Raw genomic sequence first — 16,724 nt, 5'->3', positions numbered from 1 at the left:
GACACTAAGAAGTTTCTGCCCAGTACCTGTTGTGATGCTTACCTGGCTACATGATTAATTACAGGAGCAAAGTTTGTTGGTCCATAAAGCTGTACAGATTTTAGGCTCCTGTAATATGCCTCCATTACACCATCAATTCCATGGCAGTATGGATTTTGAGGGTTTCCATTCTAATGAAAACAAGAGATTATTAATCACTGAAAGTAATTATGAAGTAAAAATTATGTAGGTTAATGAACACTACCCAGTGTACATTTTTAAAAGGCAAAGACCTAAGGATTCTAGGATCTATTAAGAGAGTTAACTACAAATGCCCAGTGTAAGTGTCATGTCCGCTTGTGAGTGTTAACTGCTGAGGTAAGGAGGTTCTACCAGCCTCATGTTCCATGCAGTCTGAATCACTGGGACTGGCTCCTAGACATGAATAGCATCTTTAGTGTAATTATACTCTCCTTCATACAGACAACAGTAACAGGCATCTCCCTGCATGGATTTAAGGTATGAATTACAGGTCAGATGTAAAACCGGAACCATGTTTACGAGCACAGTTCAGGCTCAATTATTTATTCTTTTAAAAATGTGAAACAAAGAAATGGTAACCAGATCCCAATGTTTATACACTTATGAGAGTGTAAGGTAAATTACAAACTTCTCATTGTTTTGGTCCAACATTTCCGCATTCAAAAAATTAATTTTGACCTGGTAAAAACAGATGAAGAAAGGAATTTACTCTTTGGGAGGCAACAAAATGGCTGGTACTGTAAATTCTTAGGGCAGGCATTTTACTACCTATCTCCATAATGACTCTCTAATGAGGATACGTCCTTACAGATAGCAATACAAGTATATAAGCTGAATTCCAGAACCATGTCAGGCCAGGCAAACGATCTAAGTAAGACTTCAAAACCTTTCAAATCATCCTACTCTCCTTCATATGCCAAAACCTCACTGACTTACTGTGCCAGTATTTCATTCTGAGGTGAAGTATACCTGCCTGAGTATCTAGAAAACCAAAGGGGATTTTTCACAGAATTTGTCTAGAACATTAAAAAAAAGAGCTGAAAACACTGCTTAGCATTACATGGGAGACACTGATCTATGTTTATATATGGAGGAAGGAAATACACACACACACACACACACATATATATATATGCAATGTATATGGTGCTTTTTCTTCCGTAAAAGCATCGCAATGGTTCATAAATTAAGTGAATTCATTTTAGAAACATCCTTAAAACTGAAAGATGTATCAATACATTTAAACTTGCTACACAAAGTCCAAAGAAAGTCTGCAATTTAAATGAGTATTTGTAATTGCACCTGTTTTAAATTACTGTCTATGTGGAAAACCTTTCCCTGAAGTAAGACATGTGGCGTTGTTTCCTAGCACAGGCTGACAGAAGAAATACACATCTACAGTCACCTGTCTTCTGCCATGTCTTTGATACTATCTGATTAGAACTCTCCTGATATACCTACACTGCTGTAATTCTGACAACTTTATCCTACTCTGAGAAGAACAAAAATATAAACATCAACACTAATCACAAGCATCAGTTATACCAGATCAACCTTTCTGGCAAATCTTGGTAGATTTTAGGCTTGCAATTTAACTGACCCATGGACCAATCTCAAATTTGTTCTTATCAACTCATCTTTTAGTCCACTTAGATATCCCTATGTCTCTGAACTAGCAGCCTGTAAAAGATAAAGAGATCCCAGAAAACAAGACAGAACAATAAGAATAATAATGAAATACTATCTCGGATCATGATTCATTTGCTTCTTTAGAGAGATTAGCTTCAGTCTGAAGTCTTTGAAGCATCTGTTTCTCAAGATGCTACAGCTGAAGTTAAAGATTATTACTTTTCTTTATTACAATTTTTGGCCTACAGGGACTTCTTGACTCTGGATTTCTCTCTGTAACTTCAAGTGAAATAACTTCACTATGATGAAAAGTTTTGAAACAACTGTTTGGAGTTAGCACAGAAGACTCAGCACATGCTCTGTTCTTTACTTGTCCAGTAACTGCTTAAGACTACAACCTTAACTCCCAAAATTTTGTTGTAGTAAAGAAATTCAAGTAATATATAAACATTTATTTACTTACCAGTGCAAATTCATGTGATACTCTTCCATCTGGAGGCAGTCTAGCTCCAAAACCTAGAGCTGGGAACATTTTATCACTATCATAGTCCTGAATTATTTCACCAACAGCTCTCAGTGCCATGCCATAAGCATTCAGCTGATAGGGATTCATGTAGTGCAGTGAAGTTGGCTGTGAAGGGTTACCTGTTGAAGCAAGGATGAGATTTACTTTAAAACTGAACACCTCAGAATTTTCTCTCTCAAATATGATAAGTTGTATCAGGTAAAAATTCAGTGTTCTGAACATATTTTATTACTAGTAGTTTTTTAGTAGTTCCTAATACATTATAACAATAGTAACTGTATTTCAGCATTGAAAGGGCAGCAAGAAACTTGTAGATTTGTGCAATTTATACACTTTAATACAAAATTTACAAAAGTATTATGACATTTTGAAAGCGGCTTTGGAGGAGTATCACAGCTTATCTCTGCTTCACCCCACTTCAGCCTCACTCTACCTGGAACTATTTGGCCCCTCTCAATGGGTTCTTCTAAGTTTTCTCCCAGCAGTTATAAAAAACCAAAAAATAATAATAATCAGAAACTACACAGATATCTGCAAACTGTTTCTGATTATTCAATTTTATATGTAGCTTTTTCAGCTTTTATTTGTTCTGTTTGTCCTGCTTTCCTAGACAGGAATTGGCCTCTCATCTGTTGCTAAGCAAAATGGAATCCTGAGTCCAGGTGGTGCCAGCTGAATACTGATACGAACACACACATATGTGTGCTTAAAACTGAACACAGCACAAACCCACACAAGATGTTTATTTTTATTCTTACCATTGGAAGCTGTGAAATCAATAGCAACTGTGAAATTGATTTGGGTTCTGCAGAAAAAGCAAACACAAATCTTATTAGTAGTTGTACTGCTATGTAGAAAAATAAACAGAGATGGTAACATCATTTGTGGACAAACTGTAGGACACTGACTTTCTAATGAAGTAAATAAACACTGAAAATACTCTTATGTAAGGTTCAAGCCAAGGGCTACACAACACTAACTTATTAACACGCTGAAAACAGTTACTTGACTCCACCATTCCTTTTTTTCATTGTTTATTAAAAATCCTAAATAAATCATTAATAAGAATGTAACTTCCATAAATATTATTAATTCACTTTCAACAGTAATACTGATTTTTTTCTTGGACGTATCACCTTATCATACTGATCAAGGCTAACAGAAATTAAGCTGGACAGACTATGCACAGACTCTCTCTCCAAAATCAAGTAAAATCCTGCAAGAGTCTTTGGAACACCAACAGCATCACAAATTATGTCTCAAAACTATGATTATTAGTATAACTATCAATATTATCACCATAACTATAATGACAACAACTGTTCCTAAATTTATGCTTGGAGTCACTATTGGCATTTCTAAACAAAACTGTAATTAAATTTTAAGGGTTTCTGTATGGTGCAATGTTTGAAGAGTAGCAAGACTCCTCCATGCACTACATGTCAGATACATCAAATACAGAAATCCTTCTGCATGCTGAAGGATGTGTCACTGTGAAAAAAAGACCCCTAAACAGGTTTTCTTCTGCATAAGAACAGCAAAACTTATTTGTAAACTAATTTCCTGAATGAGCTACTCTGATCCAATTGGTAAGAAGATATAACAGCTTCATGGAATCTGAATTCAAGACAGAATCAAGAGAAAAGCACTATAAAAGATTTATAACAAAAGTAAGACAAAGAATATTAAAACTACAGCTAACAGCAAAAGGAACAAAGTCAATTTCCATGTGACTTCAGATAATGACTGACAGCATCAGTTTCTGGAATATTCCTCAAAATGGTGGTGCTGGTGGTTCCTCAAATTGAGGTGACTGATGAAACAATGCAAATTTTAAAACACAGACAACAAAACCTAGTGTTTTCTGAAAGGAAATTCATTGGCTACAGTTCTGTACCTGTTTTTCCAACTATATAGTTTTCCAGGGAGCTACAAAGGCTCACAACATCCCCTAGATCAGTGATGCAGCGAGGTCACAAGGCTTTCCATGAAAGTCATTAAAATAATGACACCTGGCTAGGCAGGCTGAGCTGCTGAATGTCCTCTCACAACTCAGGTGGAATGTCCAAGCACAGCAGAGTGCCTTACGGATTCAATGCTGCTTAGATCACTGCTATTTTGCTAGAGTTTAGTTGTTATAGAAATACATTATTTATTTGACAGTGGACAGGTGATTTTATCCTATATACCATGAGAAATGAAGGAAGTGTCTTGAAAGGAACAATAATCCTCACCTCACAGCCACAGAGAGAGCTAAGTGAAACCTGTCATCTTTTAATAAGAGCTCCATCAGTACTGATATACACATGGGAACAAATTAAGCCTGAATGTAGTTTTTTACTAGATTTGATAACATTTGTAATGATTACGGTTTTTTAAACAGTACACTAGAAGGAACCATGGATTTCCCCCCGTGGCTTCAGAATGACAACCAGCTGGTCTGTCAGCAGGGGGGAGCAGTTGAAGGTTGGAGAACCACTTACTGCACAGAACTCTACAACAGAGTTGACAGAGTAACTAATTCTACCAAGAGGCTACATTCTTTCCATGGCATCTGCACACCCAGTGTCACTTAGAATTTCCCCTTTCCAGATGCTTGTTGAGCCAAATGCTGTAACAACATACAGAAGACTTTTCAGATAAAGTCTCTACAAGCTCTTCCTCTTACATACTTTTATTACTCCTTGATACTCTCTAAGGATACAAGAAACACATGGCAAAGCTTCCAAAATACATAGCAACGGCAGCCCTTATTTTGTAGCTTTCTCATGCCAGGTCTCCTCTGAACAGCAAATATGCCTCCCATTAGAGTGGATGGTGTGCTTCCTGGATTAAGATAGCTGTCATGAAAGGAGTTCTGAACTTCCCTTTTGACCACCAGTCATTCAATACAGTTCAGTTAAAAATGTGTGTCCAAATCCTTTTGAACGTACAGGTGCTCATTTCTACAGACCTGGATAAAGGTAAGGCTTTTAACATGATGGGAGGAAAACATTTCCTCTTACCCTGCACTAATCTGGGACAGGAGATCACAAGATACTTCAGCTGCAAAAGGATTCAGCTCCTGAATTTTACTGATTTACAAATAACTAGCTCACTACCTTTTCTAATACGTCAAACAAGATAGAAACTTCTGCACAGAAATATCTTTTCTGTCCACTAAGTCTTGGAGCTTTGTGGCCTCTGGTCTTCCAGACAAAAAAAGAGTAGATGCTAAAATAGGTTTAGTAGTCATTCCTGCAAATTCAATCACATTCCTCTTCAAGAGTGTATCCCTTACACTCCTGAACCTGTTCATATATTTGGAGGTGTTTTGATAGGAACATGCTATTAACTGAGACTGTATTAAGTGGCAGGAGAAATATGATTTTGAAATATAGATGAATTTTAGCACAACGTACTTACTTTAAATGTGGGAAGGTCAGTGTGGCAAAATATGTGATTAAGTATTAAGATGTAAGGAAAAGCCAGCTATTAAGATGGCACCATTTGATTTAATATTCAGATGCAAAAGAGACATCCTCCTCTTTTCTGCCATACTGTTATAAAATCCTGTTTTATATAGTAAAATGAAATTTGAATTTATGGACAAACCTCTATTTCATTCTCCAAAGCTCTTTAAGAAAACAACAGTCATATTGATGATACTGGTAACGAAATATCCCAATTAAACAGATGCAGACTCAAAACATAAATGAAATCAATATTGCAATCCTAATTTGTTAAAGCTGTCAAGATTTCCATGACATTTGCATTAATTCCAGACACCTCAAATGAATTACAGTGGAAGTTCTGAATATGAAGTATTTTATAAGCATCCATTTATGGAAGAGCAAATATTGTGCCTATTGCAAAATCAGTGTTTTCTACCTTTTGCCTATGTAAATGGAAGAAAAACAGGGAACTAAAGAAAAACAATTTTGGAGGACATGATGGGAAAACAGGCTGATTAATGACAAAATCTTCTCTTTCCCCTTCCTTCAAAAATTTGCCAATGGAACTGTAACTGATACGTAATAATATTAAATGAGACAAACAAAGGAAGGGAGAAGCCAGGAAAATAACTCTGAGTCTGAGCCTTCTTGTCATGTTTACATAACTGCATATGTTGCAGAAAGAAAGGTAAGATTTTATACAAGTACTTCTTGTTTTCACTAGCATGTATCTAGAAATAATTGTATGAATCACTGAAAAATATTCTGTATAAAATAATTAAATTATAAGTATTACTGGTCATACTTTTAAATATGGAGCATTCTACTGAATGATGTTACTTTTTTGTAAAACTAGCAGAAAAAAGCTTAAGTGGAATTTATTAATATCACAAGTCTTCTTTGACTTGCAATTAATGAGATATATACAAAATATCAATAAGAACAACACAATATTATTGTATTCAAAATTTACATGATTTTTCTGAAGAATGCAGATAATTAAGTTTATTAACTTGTATTGTAACATCTCCGTGAGGACTGTGAAAAGATTACACCCTGAAAAGATTACATTAGCAGCCCCTATATTCTTTTCTTTCCAAATTTAGACATAAACCTCAATTCCTCAGTTCCTTACACATGCTCTTCCTGTAGAGATGAATTTTGAATGAATGGGGAATAGGATGGTCATGGCATAGATGTACAACACGTTTTGAAGGAAACAGATGCACTAAAGGCAGGACTGTTTCTTCATGCATTTGTGCATACACAGACTTCAATCAATAAAAAGTTCTGGTAAACATGGATGGATGGCCATTTCCAACTTCTGTCAAAGTCCACAACAGCAATGTAGGATTGCCACTGTTGGGAACAAAGGCAACGGCCTGTATTGCTACTGTGAAAACACAGCACAGACTTCTTTTTTATTTCAGCTGAACTCTGGTTGAAGACTGGAACAAAAAATGCAAATTGTTTCTTTACAGGTAATCAATGTTCTAAAAAAACATGTGGAATCTATATGCAGACTTTATGCCCCAAAAATCCCTATTAAGTGCCTAGGAATGTAAAACAAATTTCCATTGTTTTAGAGACGTACAGTGTTCTGGCAGGGATGTTAAGAGCCAGGAATTTTTCAGATTTGGTCCCATTTCCAGGCATGTTCTAGCCTAAGACATTTGACACTTCTGTCTCTACTTTAGAGAAAATGACAATAAATGAGAAATTGAACGTTAAAAACTTTAATTAGTACTGAAAAAATGCTTTTGAAGGGGAAAAGCTCTAAATAAATGCTAATATTAAATACCCCAAAGCTCAGTATAGACAGAAGAAACAGACAGCATTTTAATAATTTAATAATATATAGATAATTCCTTTTTGTTTAATTAAATTTCCTCTGGCTGATCAGAGGTCATTACTCTTTCTCAGTGTTTTAGTATCAACACCAATTCCCACAGTATAAACAAAGTTCCATAACTTAACTTAGTAACTATCTGCATGCTTTATGTAGGAAAGAACAGCCCCTAAAATGAGGAAATAATACAGCTCCTTACAGATGCTGCTTAGAATCATAACCAAATAGTACATAAACAAAAACTATAATGAGATTGTGAAAACAAGAAAGGTTTGTTGCTAATCACATACCCGCCTTTAATATAGTCAAGGAATGAAACTTCTGTTTCAATTAGGAAGGAAAGCAATGTTACCTGAAAGCAAATAAAAGAGAGTCAGACAATGAATTGTGTGTTTCCCAGTTGAACAAGTAGAGACATAAGCACAATGTTTTTCAAGCTCCGTCCTTAGGACGTAATTTCCTACAGTATTAAGGGAAAAAAGAAGATTAAAAAAGATATTAAATAATTTTAGTAGGCAGTTCTTGAAAGGGAACAGACAAATTGAGAAGTCTATAATTGCCTTTTTTTTTATTTAAGGAAAAGGTAAGGGGCAGAAGATTGTATCCAGAGCAGGTTACCACATGCATGTTTCCTAAACTCTGTGTACCACACCCACAACTGAATATTACAGGGTACATGATAATGCATCTATCCTATGAGCACGTCAACACTGTTTAAAGAACTCAATTACAATTATTTATGTAATTACTCATCTCACATTAAAGGCAGTATTGAGTATTGATGCCAGTCCAGAATCCAAAAATCTAGTAAAGTATACAGATATATGAAACATATAAAAAAATTTTAAATATATACATATATACATATACATAAATACAAAGATAAGAAATTTCTGCAGTCCCAGATTTTATCATTCAGAAATGATAATAGCTCCAAAAGACAGAGTAATCTTAAGGTGTTACTGGCATTTTCAGCGATCAAGTCACAGAAGTATGAACTCAAGTGGAAAAGATACAGCACTTAAGATCTTCACACACTGTGCAGTATTTATGAAGTAAAGAATTAAAATTATTTTAATTTTATTTACATAAACTCTCTCACAATATAAGTGCAGCAAGCAGTCAGTGAAAACTGCTTAAGTAACTACTCAAAGCAAATCCACTGATAATGATAACAAAGAATAAAAATGGAATGGAAGTCTATCACAAAATTTTGCCTCCACCTGCAGCAAAATATAAAAATTGAAAATACTCCTATGTACTCAGAATAAGATTACAGGTAGTAACCTTTTAGGTAGTCTTCTATCCTACTTCCTTTGTCACAGCTCTCTGATTGAGTGATTAGCTAATCTTAAAACCACCAAATTACCCTTTTAGTTGAGAACAGAAGACCATAACAATGTTCTACTAGGTTATCAGTAGCACAGTCTTGCAAAAAAGCCCAAAATTTCTATGCATTTTCCCAGTGGACACAGTCATATTAATGGTTCATCTATTCTAACAGCTGGTCATCTTGTTCCTAATTAATTTAAGCACATATTTTCATTGCATCTGAAGTTTAAAAGTCAGAAAATGGAAACAAACAACTCCCAAAGTGGCCCAAGTGTTTACTTACATATAGACAATGACTACCAATGCTTCAAGTTTTATGCAGTGAATTTGTCATTTCACGACTAGGCTTTGTTTAAAAGTAACCATGTATTCTGAAACACTTCTGCCTAGTACGTACCTTGACTGTGTGAATTTAAAATGACCCCTTAAGTAATAATAAATTGAGATGTGCACTGTATGTACATAGTCCTTAAATGAAGCAGTGAGATAGCAGTCAGTGATTTATATCCACTTTAAGTTCTCCAGAATTCTACCTCCTATTAATGAAAATTATGGTCTCGGTGCCTGGCTTGAAAATTTAAAAATATGTGGGATAAAGAATATCTCGGGTAAATGACGAGGAGAAGAAAAACAAAACTCCAGGCAAACATGTAAGAAAGTGATCATGTGGAGAAGCATAAGGGAAGCCTGAAGGACTACTAGAAGTAAGGGCAAATGGGGACAGAGAATGACTTGATATTGAAAAGAATTTACAAAACCAACAGAAGAGACACTAGTAAAGCAGGAAAAAAGAAAGAAAATTGCTAACAACTGTTTATTGGAAATTTTGAGGTAACTGGAGTAAAGAACAACAAGACACAGTTGATTTTGCCTGTTCAAACAGGAGTAAAATATGTTTTTTCAAATGCAGACAGATACCTGTGAAGATGTTAAAATATTTTAAACCAAAATCAACATGAAAATTGAATGTGAAAATACATTTTTTGCCCTTCTGTACCCTAAGTCAGATTTCATACCTATAATTTTGAGTACACTTTTAGCACTGGTTGAAAATAACCACTCTGTAAGTTTTTGACTCACTAATTCAATGTAACTTTATTTTAACATGACAGATTTTAATGAAAGGAATATGTTAGCAAAGAATAAATTATCTAATGAATTAGATATTGTACGGTAAATTTTAATAGGCAAGCTGCTTCTGCCAATTTTTTATAATTTAAACCAGAGGTAGAAAAGTAAGAGTTTATTTTCTGACTGATAAACAGACTTAGACAAGAATGTGAGAATGCTGAAACATTCCTTCAAGGCTACTTTTCAGCATGAAAGAAGCACTACTGACTTCAGTGGAACTGCTCATGTGGAAAAAACCCACATGGTGGATGTGTTTTCCAAAAACATCTCTTAACTAATTAGGTTTTCCAATACACAAATCCTCAACATTTATCTTCACTTTTTTGTAAATGATGTTCTGAACATCATGGATGCCAGCACATGGAAACTGAGTAAGTGCTGAAGGGAAATACTTGCATTGCTAGCAACTGGTTCATAAACATGAGAGCGGAACATGAATGCAAAGCAAAAAAGACAAACTCTCATCTCAAACAATACTAACAGATCTTTCAACATAAATTTACAAAAACCTGTGGGTAATAAAAATTGCTGACTCTTTTTGGTTCAACCATGATAAGCACACTAGCTTTTAATAATGCTAGCTCAGCAGATAAATTTAAAATAAAATTTACTTTTGGAAGTGCAGATATGTTTCAGATAAAAATTAACACTGTCAGTCCAACAGTTTCAATTATTGGACTGAAATTTTGGTAGAGCTCATTTTGAAAACCATTGGCAAATTAACAGTACACTTGGATGCCTTTTATATCAAACTCTCCAAATAAAAAAAAAATCTGAAAATAAATGGTGTAGTTGGTAGTTTATTGTGGCTTTGACAGAAGGCTCTGTTCTAATCCTGTTAAACTACAAGTCAACTGCACTGTTTCAAGCAAAAAGAAAAACATTCAGTAACATAAAATGTATTTACTTACTGTTCCAGAATTAACATACTTTTTCTTTTTTCCTTTTTTCTTTGGATTTATTACCTAGAAACACAGATACAAATATTAAAGCAGTTATGAACTAATATAAAGATAAGTGTAAGGTATTTTCAATGCTGAAAGCATTCTATTTTCAGTGGATTCTGAATGTATTCAGCATCCTGTTTACTGATACATCTCAATGCTGGGATATGCACATGTTGAAAACCAGCGAATTTATCTTCATGGCACCTGTCAGGTGAGCCAGTGCTGATACTCATATTGGACAAATAACGGATGGGGGCAACAGAGATGAGAACATTCATTATATCTGAGTGCTTGGGGAAACACTCTTTGAATTTTCACAAGATTCTGCATTTTTCTGCATTCCTGATTCCAGTGTATGGTGTCACTACTTCATCATCTCACAATGCATCTCTTCACAATCCATTTAATCTGTTTCCATCTGCTCCTCACATCACCTGAGAAACATGAGAGCTGTTCTACTCCCAGTTTCTGTACTTGGTTCAATGACAGGATCTGGCTGACAGGAAGATCAAATTTCATGAAATAAGTAATTTCATGAAAATGTTGAAGACCACCACCTGACTGGCATACAGGAGTTTGGGGAGGGGGGAGGGGGTGGTCTCAGTACACTCCCCATACCCAAGAATCTTCATGGAACTGGACTACAAAGCATTGAACAGTTTTCTTGAACATCTGGAACCCACACCTATACAATTTCTCACTGTAGCCACCAATACAAATTGTTTCCCTTCTGAATACCTACCAAAGGCAAGTCTCAGTTTATTTTGTTACACACACATGAAAATGTACTCCTCCTTTTCCAGAAATGCACATGGAATTGGAAGCAAAACATTATTTTGTTAATTAGGTCATTTAACTATCTCCTATATAACTAGGACTTTCAAAGCCTTGTGGCTTACTGCCAAGTTTTACTGTAAACTACTCACAGATGTTCTGCAAATGATAAGGAATGAAAACATTCCCAACTGAAATCTTAGTCGCTTATCTGGTATAAAATATTTAAGGAATTTTGCCTGAAAATGGGCATATTAATAATACTTGTCTTCCAAAACTTTTCTCTCCCTAACCAAAAAGAAATTACATTTAAAGATCCTATTCCTTGCACAACACAGAACAGCTATGAAATGTAAGACAGGAAGAGATAACTATGATTTGAGATCTTCCCAAACAGGCTAAATAAGTGACTCACTCTTCCCCCCCCCACCCTGTATGCCAGCCTGTTGTAATACAGTAAATATTCTGAAAAGCTTTTACTCCTTTACACATGTGTAAGGCCATTAACACTTAAAAAATCCCAAGTAACTCCTCCTCCATTTAACAGCAACTGATGAGCAATAGATTAAGCCTGTGTAATGGCAGCAATTAAACAATGCAGTAATTCTTGCTGAACCAAAATCTTAGCCAGAAAGTGACTCCTGCTGACATTTGCCCAGAAGATGAAGATGAAGGTAACAGGCTGCCTGTCTGCCCTGCAGCAGTTCATTCACTGCTCTCCAGAATTCAATGGTCAGGCCTGAATTAGCAGCATATTGCTTGCCAGCAGTCATTAAATGCCAAAGAGGAGATTCATTTGAACTTTCTGCTTCGGGTAACTTGACAATTGGCTTCTTAGGAATTGCAAGGAACTGCACTAAAGCTTGGAGTGAAATATCATGGGAAACAAGGCATCTACTTGGGAGCAAAGATGAATTAAACAACAGCTTGTTTCTCGCCTATAATTCAAGATACTATAATTATTATTATTTTTGTGTGTGCCTTTTCAAATCTCAGGTAACTTTAGAAATTAAACAACAGTTTTTAGCCTCTGAAATATTTACACCCCTGCAGGAACCTAGAAAGCTACATGAACTCTAACCTGTTAAAAAAAGCTCAATTGCAAAGAGGTGGTTCTAGCAATGTTTCTTATCTTTAAATATGGGACACTCACTCACCTGCCTTGGGTTGGTTTGTAAAAGCAAAACATTTAGAAAAGGATTTGTCCAGTACCTTTTGTTCTGATACTGTACAGACTAATCAAGCAGAAGTAGTACCCAAGTATGGAGGACTGCAGTGTGGGGAGGCAAACATGAGAGGCTCAGGAAATGTACAAAGTCGCTGGGAGTACGATACTGATACTATATTTAGGAAATTGAAAAATTACTTAAGATGTTATGACAGACTATTCCTGGTAGGGTAGGATTCACATCAGTGATACAACAGGAGAGGACATTTTCACTGCACACAGTAATCTGGTTATGACACTATTCACAGGAAACTATTGTAAATTACTGTAACTCTGGGGTTGATCTTGGATCTAAGTAAGAAAAAACCCCATGGCTTTCACGTATCTTTGTCCTGCTCTCCACAGCAGCACCTTTGTTCATCATCAAAATAAAACTGCAGCACATAATTGGAGCAACCTCCTTCCCTGCCTTCTTTACTGCTTATCTAAACCATTATATTTGTTGCCACCTATATTAGGGCTATGAAAATACTGAAGTTTAATGGCAGTAGTCTGAGACCAATTAAAAGATACCTTAAGGAATAACAAAGATCTGCACAACATACAGAAGCAAAAAAAAAAAGTTATAGCCACATAGGCTCATCTTCTCTTTAGTGGCAAGAATAGGTTTCTGTTGTTTTCAGTGTTTTCCACTGTTGTTTTCTCATTTATTTCCTGAGAGTGAGTAAATACTCATAACACTTACCTCATAAACATTGAACTGAGATTGTCCTCTCGACAACTCTCTGTAACTTGTTGTGAATTCTCCAATGAAATCATGGCTGTTTGAAAAATAAGATTTTCAAATCAAATGCACAACATTTAGGAATTTAAACATGTATTTTATCTATTTATGCAAAAGAGACACACAACCAATATGAACTGACACCCAAGAAACAAGTAATGGCAACAGATATAATTTGCTTAAAAATCTTTATTACTCCCTCTGTTTCCGTTCACCCTATTAGTAATACAAATTTAGAGTTCAAAAGTATTAGCTTAAATCTTTTTGATGGCTTTTGCTTAACTCAGCTGCACAATGAGGACTGTATTATAAATCAGTAATTGACTCCAATGTAAGTTATAGAATCTGAATAAACAAAGCAGGCTACCAAAGACTATCACTACTTCCTCAGTGAATGACCACTGGAACTACAGGCTATGAACTGTGTATGAAGCTGTGTGAGAGAAAGGGAGTCACTGTAAGCATGAAAGGAGAACTTAAACCAGAGAAGACCAGCCCTACCAATTTGTGTAACACAACATTGAACTTTTAAGGGGAAGGCCCAAAGCTTATTTCAGCTTCTGCCTTCCCACCTGGGAAGAGAAAAGCAACCCACTGAGGCTACTCAGCTTATGGTATTATTGGAAAGCAGATCTTAACTTAACAGTAAAGCAGTGGTCACCAAGCTTCTCCTTTATAAATTCTATTCCTGCTCCAAGAATACATTTGGCACTCCCCTGCTGTCATCCACATTTTAGAAACTGCATGAACAGGGGCTGGCACATTGCCCAGGAGCCACTGTGAGCACAGTGGCCAGAGGGAGTTGTAGCAGGTGAAGCATCACTGAGAAAGGTGCCCAGGGTCTGGGAACTAGGGCACAGAAACCACAGGGCTGCCAGAAGTGACCAAGCTGCAGGTTTGTATCTCAGACAGGGACCTGGAATGGAGGGACTACAGGGGTGGGTGCCCCAACTCTCAGCTACACAACTCCCAGCAGTCACAAGATCTGTTCCCATTCTCTGCTCTGCCCAGCTGAACTCTCCCTACTGATGGTCCAGGTTTTCCCACCTGTGCCCTAAGAAGGAGCTGTATTTCTTCTACGCTGTCTCCACATCTGGCAAGCTATGAAGCTAACTGTTTTACCTTCCCTCCAATGGTAAACTACAATAGAAAGTCAAAGTTTCATGACTTTGTGACTTGCAAAACTTGTTTTTAAGAAATACAGCACAGTTCTAATTAAGTTATACATATTAAATTTAAATAAATCTGAATGTTGCAAGAAGATGAAAAATGGAAACAATCCATAGCAACATCGAATTTCTTTCTTGCTTTATTCATAAGGAAATTTTTAAAAATCACCTCAAATATAAATCTCATTTTCTGAAACCAGCATGAATTCAAAAAAATCATGTAATCAAATGTAATGTAAAATGTAAATCAAACAACTAAAAGGTTCAGGGGTCAGTCATCATGCTAATACAAAATAAGCAAAGCATTCTGTAAGAAAACTTGAGAAAACTATGGGGAAAAGATATTCCTCATTACCAAGATTCAGAAGGGACCACCTCCCATGAAGCACTCCCCTTTCAGCTGGGAGATCAGGAAATTGCTTCCAAAATAAAGACTTTTCTTAAGAAACATATTTTGGAGGTGTATTCCTGCTTAAATACTCTCTAGACTGCAAGGACTATTTAAGCAGGGAACAGAGGAAGCCATCCATACAGGCTATGGAACTTGGGTTCTATTGGGGCTGTAGCACACGAGGTGTATTAACCTTGGGTAACCATGGCACTGGAGAAAAATGTATATTGCTTAAACTGGAACCTACCCCTCTCATAACAGTTCTAACCTTATACTTTCAAATCAGATAGTATATTTCAAAGGCAGAAATTCAAGCAATAGTTCAATGACTGCCTACAAACCTGTTGCAGCAAACAGGAAACATAAGCCATTTCAGACAGGACTGTCTCTGGGGAGCAAAATAATCTGCAATGCTTAAAAGTAATTGCTCCTTTAATTCTACAAGACACTGAAAAGCCTCCTTTCCCTATGGCTATACACAAACACTGACAAAACCTGAGCTAGAAAGGTAAGATTCCTCTGATGAATCACGTTAAAAAGGTATGGGCATACATAACCAGTTTCAGAGCCCTCTGCACCTAAAAGATCATCACCTTGGATCTTTACACTCGGTATTCAGGTGGATGTACGTCCCTCCACTAGGCTGGCTATGAAGGCTGAGTGCCTGTTGGTCAAAATATGCCTTTGCCAGATGTATACCTCATTAAGAAAATATCTTAATATTAATGATCACACTTCAGCAAATGGATCTCCTTATTAGTCTACGGATTGAGAATCCAAAGTACTTATTCTCTTTGCCTTCCTAACACCAAATATTCCTAGACTTAGAGACTTTTGTCCATGAGTGGCATATCAGAACACTGAACCAGACAGTCTTAGCACACAAAATTATCACTTGAAGCCCATCTCCCTAAGTTTTCCACTTTTAGCCTTCAAATCGCTTACAAAATTGTATTAACTTTGATTTTTTTTTTTACTATCTAAAGGAAAAGGAAACAATAGAGGAAAGGACAATCATAATCAGGAGTATGTCAGTGAGTAAGGAGAAAATGCAAGAACTTAGAAATCAACTATCTAGCTAGAGAAGGAAGCTAGATGAAAAAAAAATTAAGCTAGAAAAGAATAAAGTGAAAGAGCTTAGAATCTGAAATTTAAAATCTCTCCTGCAGTGCTGATATGCTCTTCTGTGGCCCCATGGTTAGCATGACAATATTTACAGCTTTATAACTCAACAACCCCTCCAAACACACTTTTTCTATGTAAGAGATCAGAAGCATCAAGACTGCAAAATGACTTTGGCAACATGTATGCTGAGAGACATTTTTTCTGAAATTCAATGAAAAAGCTTTCAGAGAGAACATCATAGTATTGCTGATGTGAAGTGCACTACCTCATTTTTTTCCTTCTGTTAGACCTGTCTGCAAGTGCTTCATACATAAGGATACTCAATAAAAAAAACCCTAAAAATGTGACTGTGTCAAACAACTGGGCTTGCCCCAAGTAACAAAACCAACTTTTGTGACTTCTTACAGCATCAGATATTTTAGGGTTTGTCACAGCTCCTAGAAG

At 36.0% G+C, this 16,724-nt stretch overlaps 1 protein-coding gene across 5 annotated transcripts in view; it reads right to left on the bottom strand.

The window, feature by feature from the left end:
* Window positions 1–16,724, bottom strand: part of CPNE8 (copine 8) — an 82,963-nt gene that overhangs the window by 16,556 nt on the left and 49,683 nt on the right. The window contains exons 11-16 of one of the 5 annotated variants that reach the window (XM_068995184.1): window positions 13,557–13,632; window positions 10,834–10,887; window positions 7,750–7,811; window positions 2,935–2,981; window positions 2,114–2,295; window positions 43–170 (exon numbers count right to left, since the gene is read on the bottom strand). In XM_068995184.1, the coding sequence (XP_068851285.1) occupies window positions 43–170; window positions 2,114–2,295; window positions 2,935–2,981; window positions 7,750–7,811; window positions 10,834–10,887; window positions 13,557–13,632 (549 nt within the window). The other 4 variants (XM_068995217.1, XR_011146628.1, XM_068995194.1 and 1 more) reach the window with 4 other exon arrangements.

Source organism: Aphelocoma coerulescens, chromosome 1A (assembly GCF_041296385.1).
Source record: "Aphelocoma coerulescens isolate FSJ_1873_10779 chromosome 1A, UR_Acoe_1.0, whole genome shotgun sequence".
Classification (NCBI taxonomy): Eukaryota; Metazoa; Chordata; class Aves; order Passeriformes; family Corvidae; genus Aphelocoma; species Aphelocoma coerulescens.
Note: the sequence above shows the minus strand (reverse complement) of the source record. Positions and strands in the feature narration are given on the sequence as shown.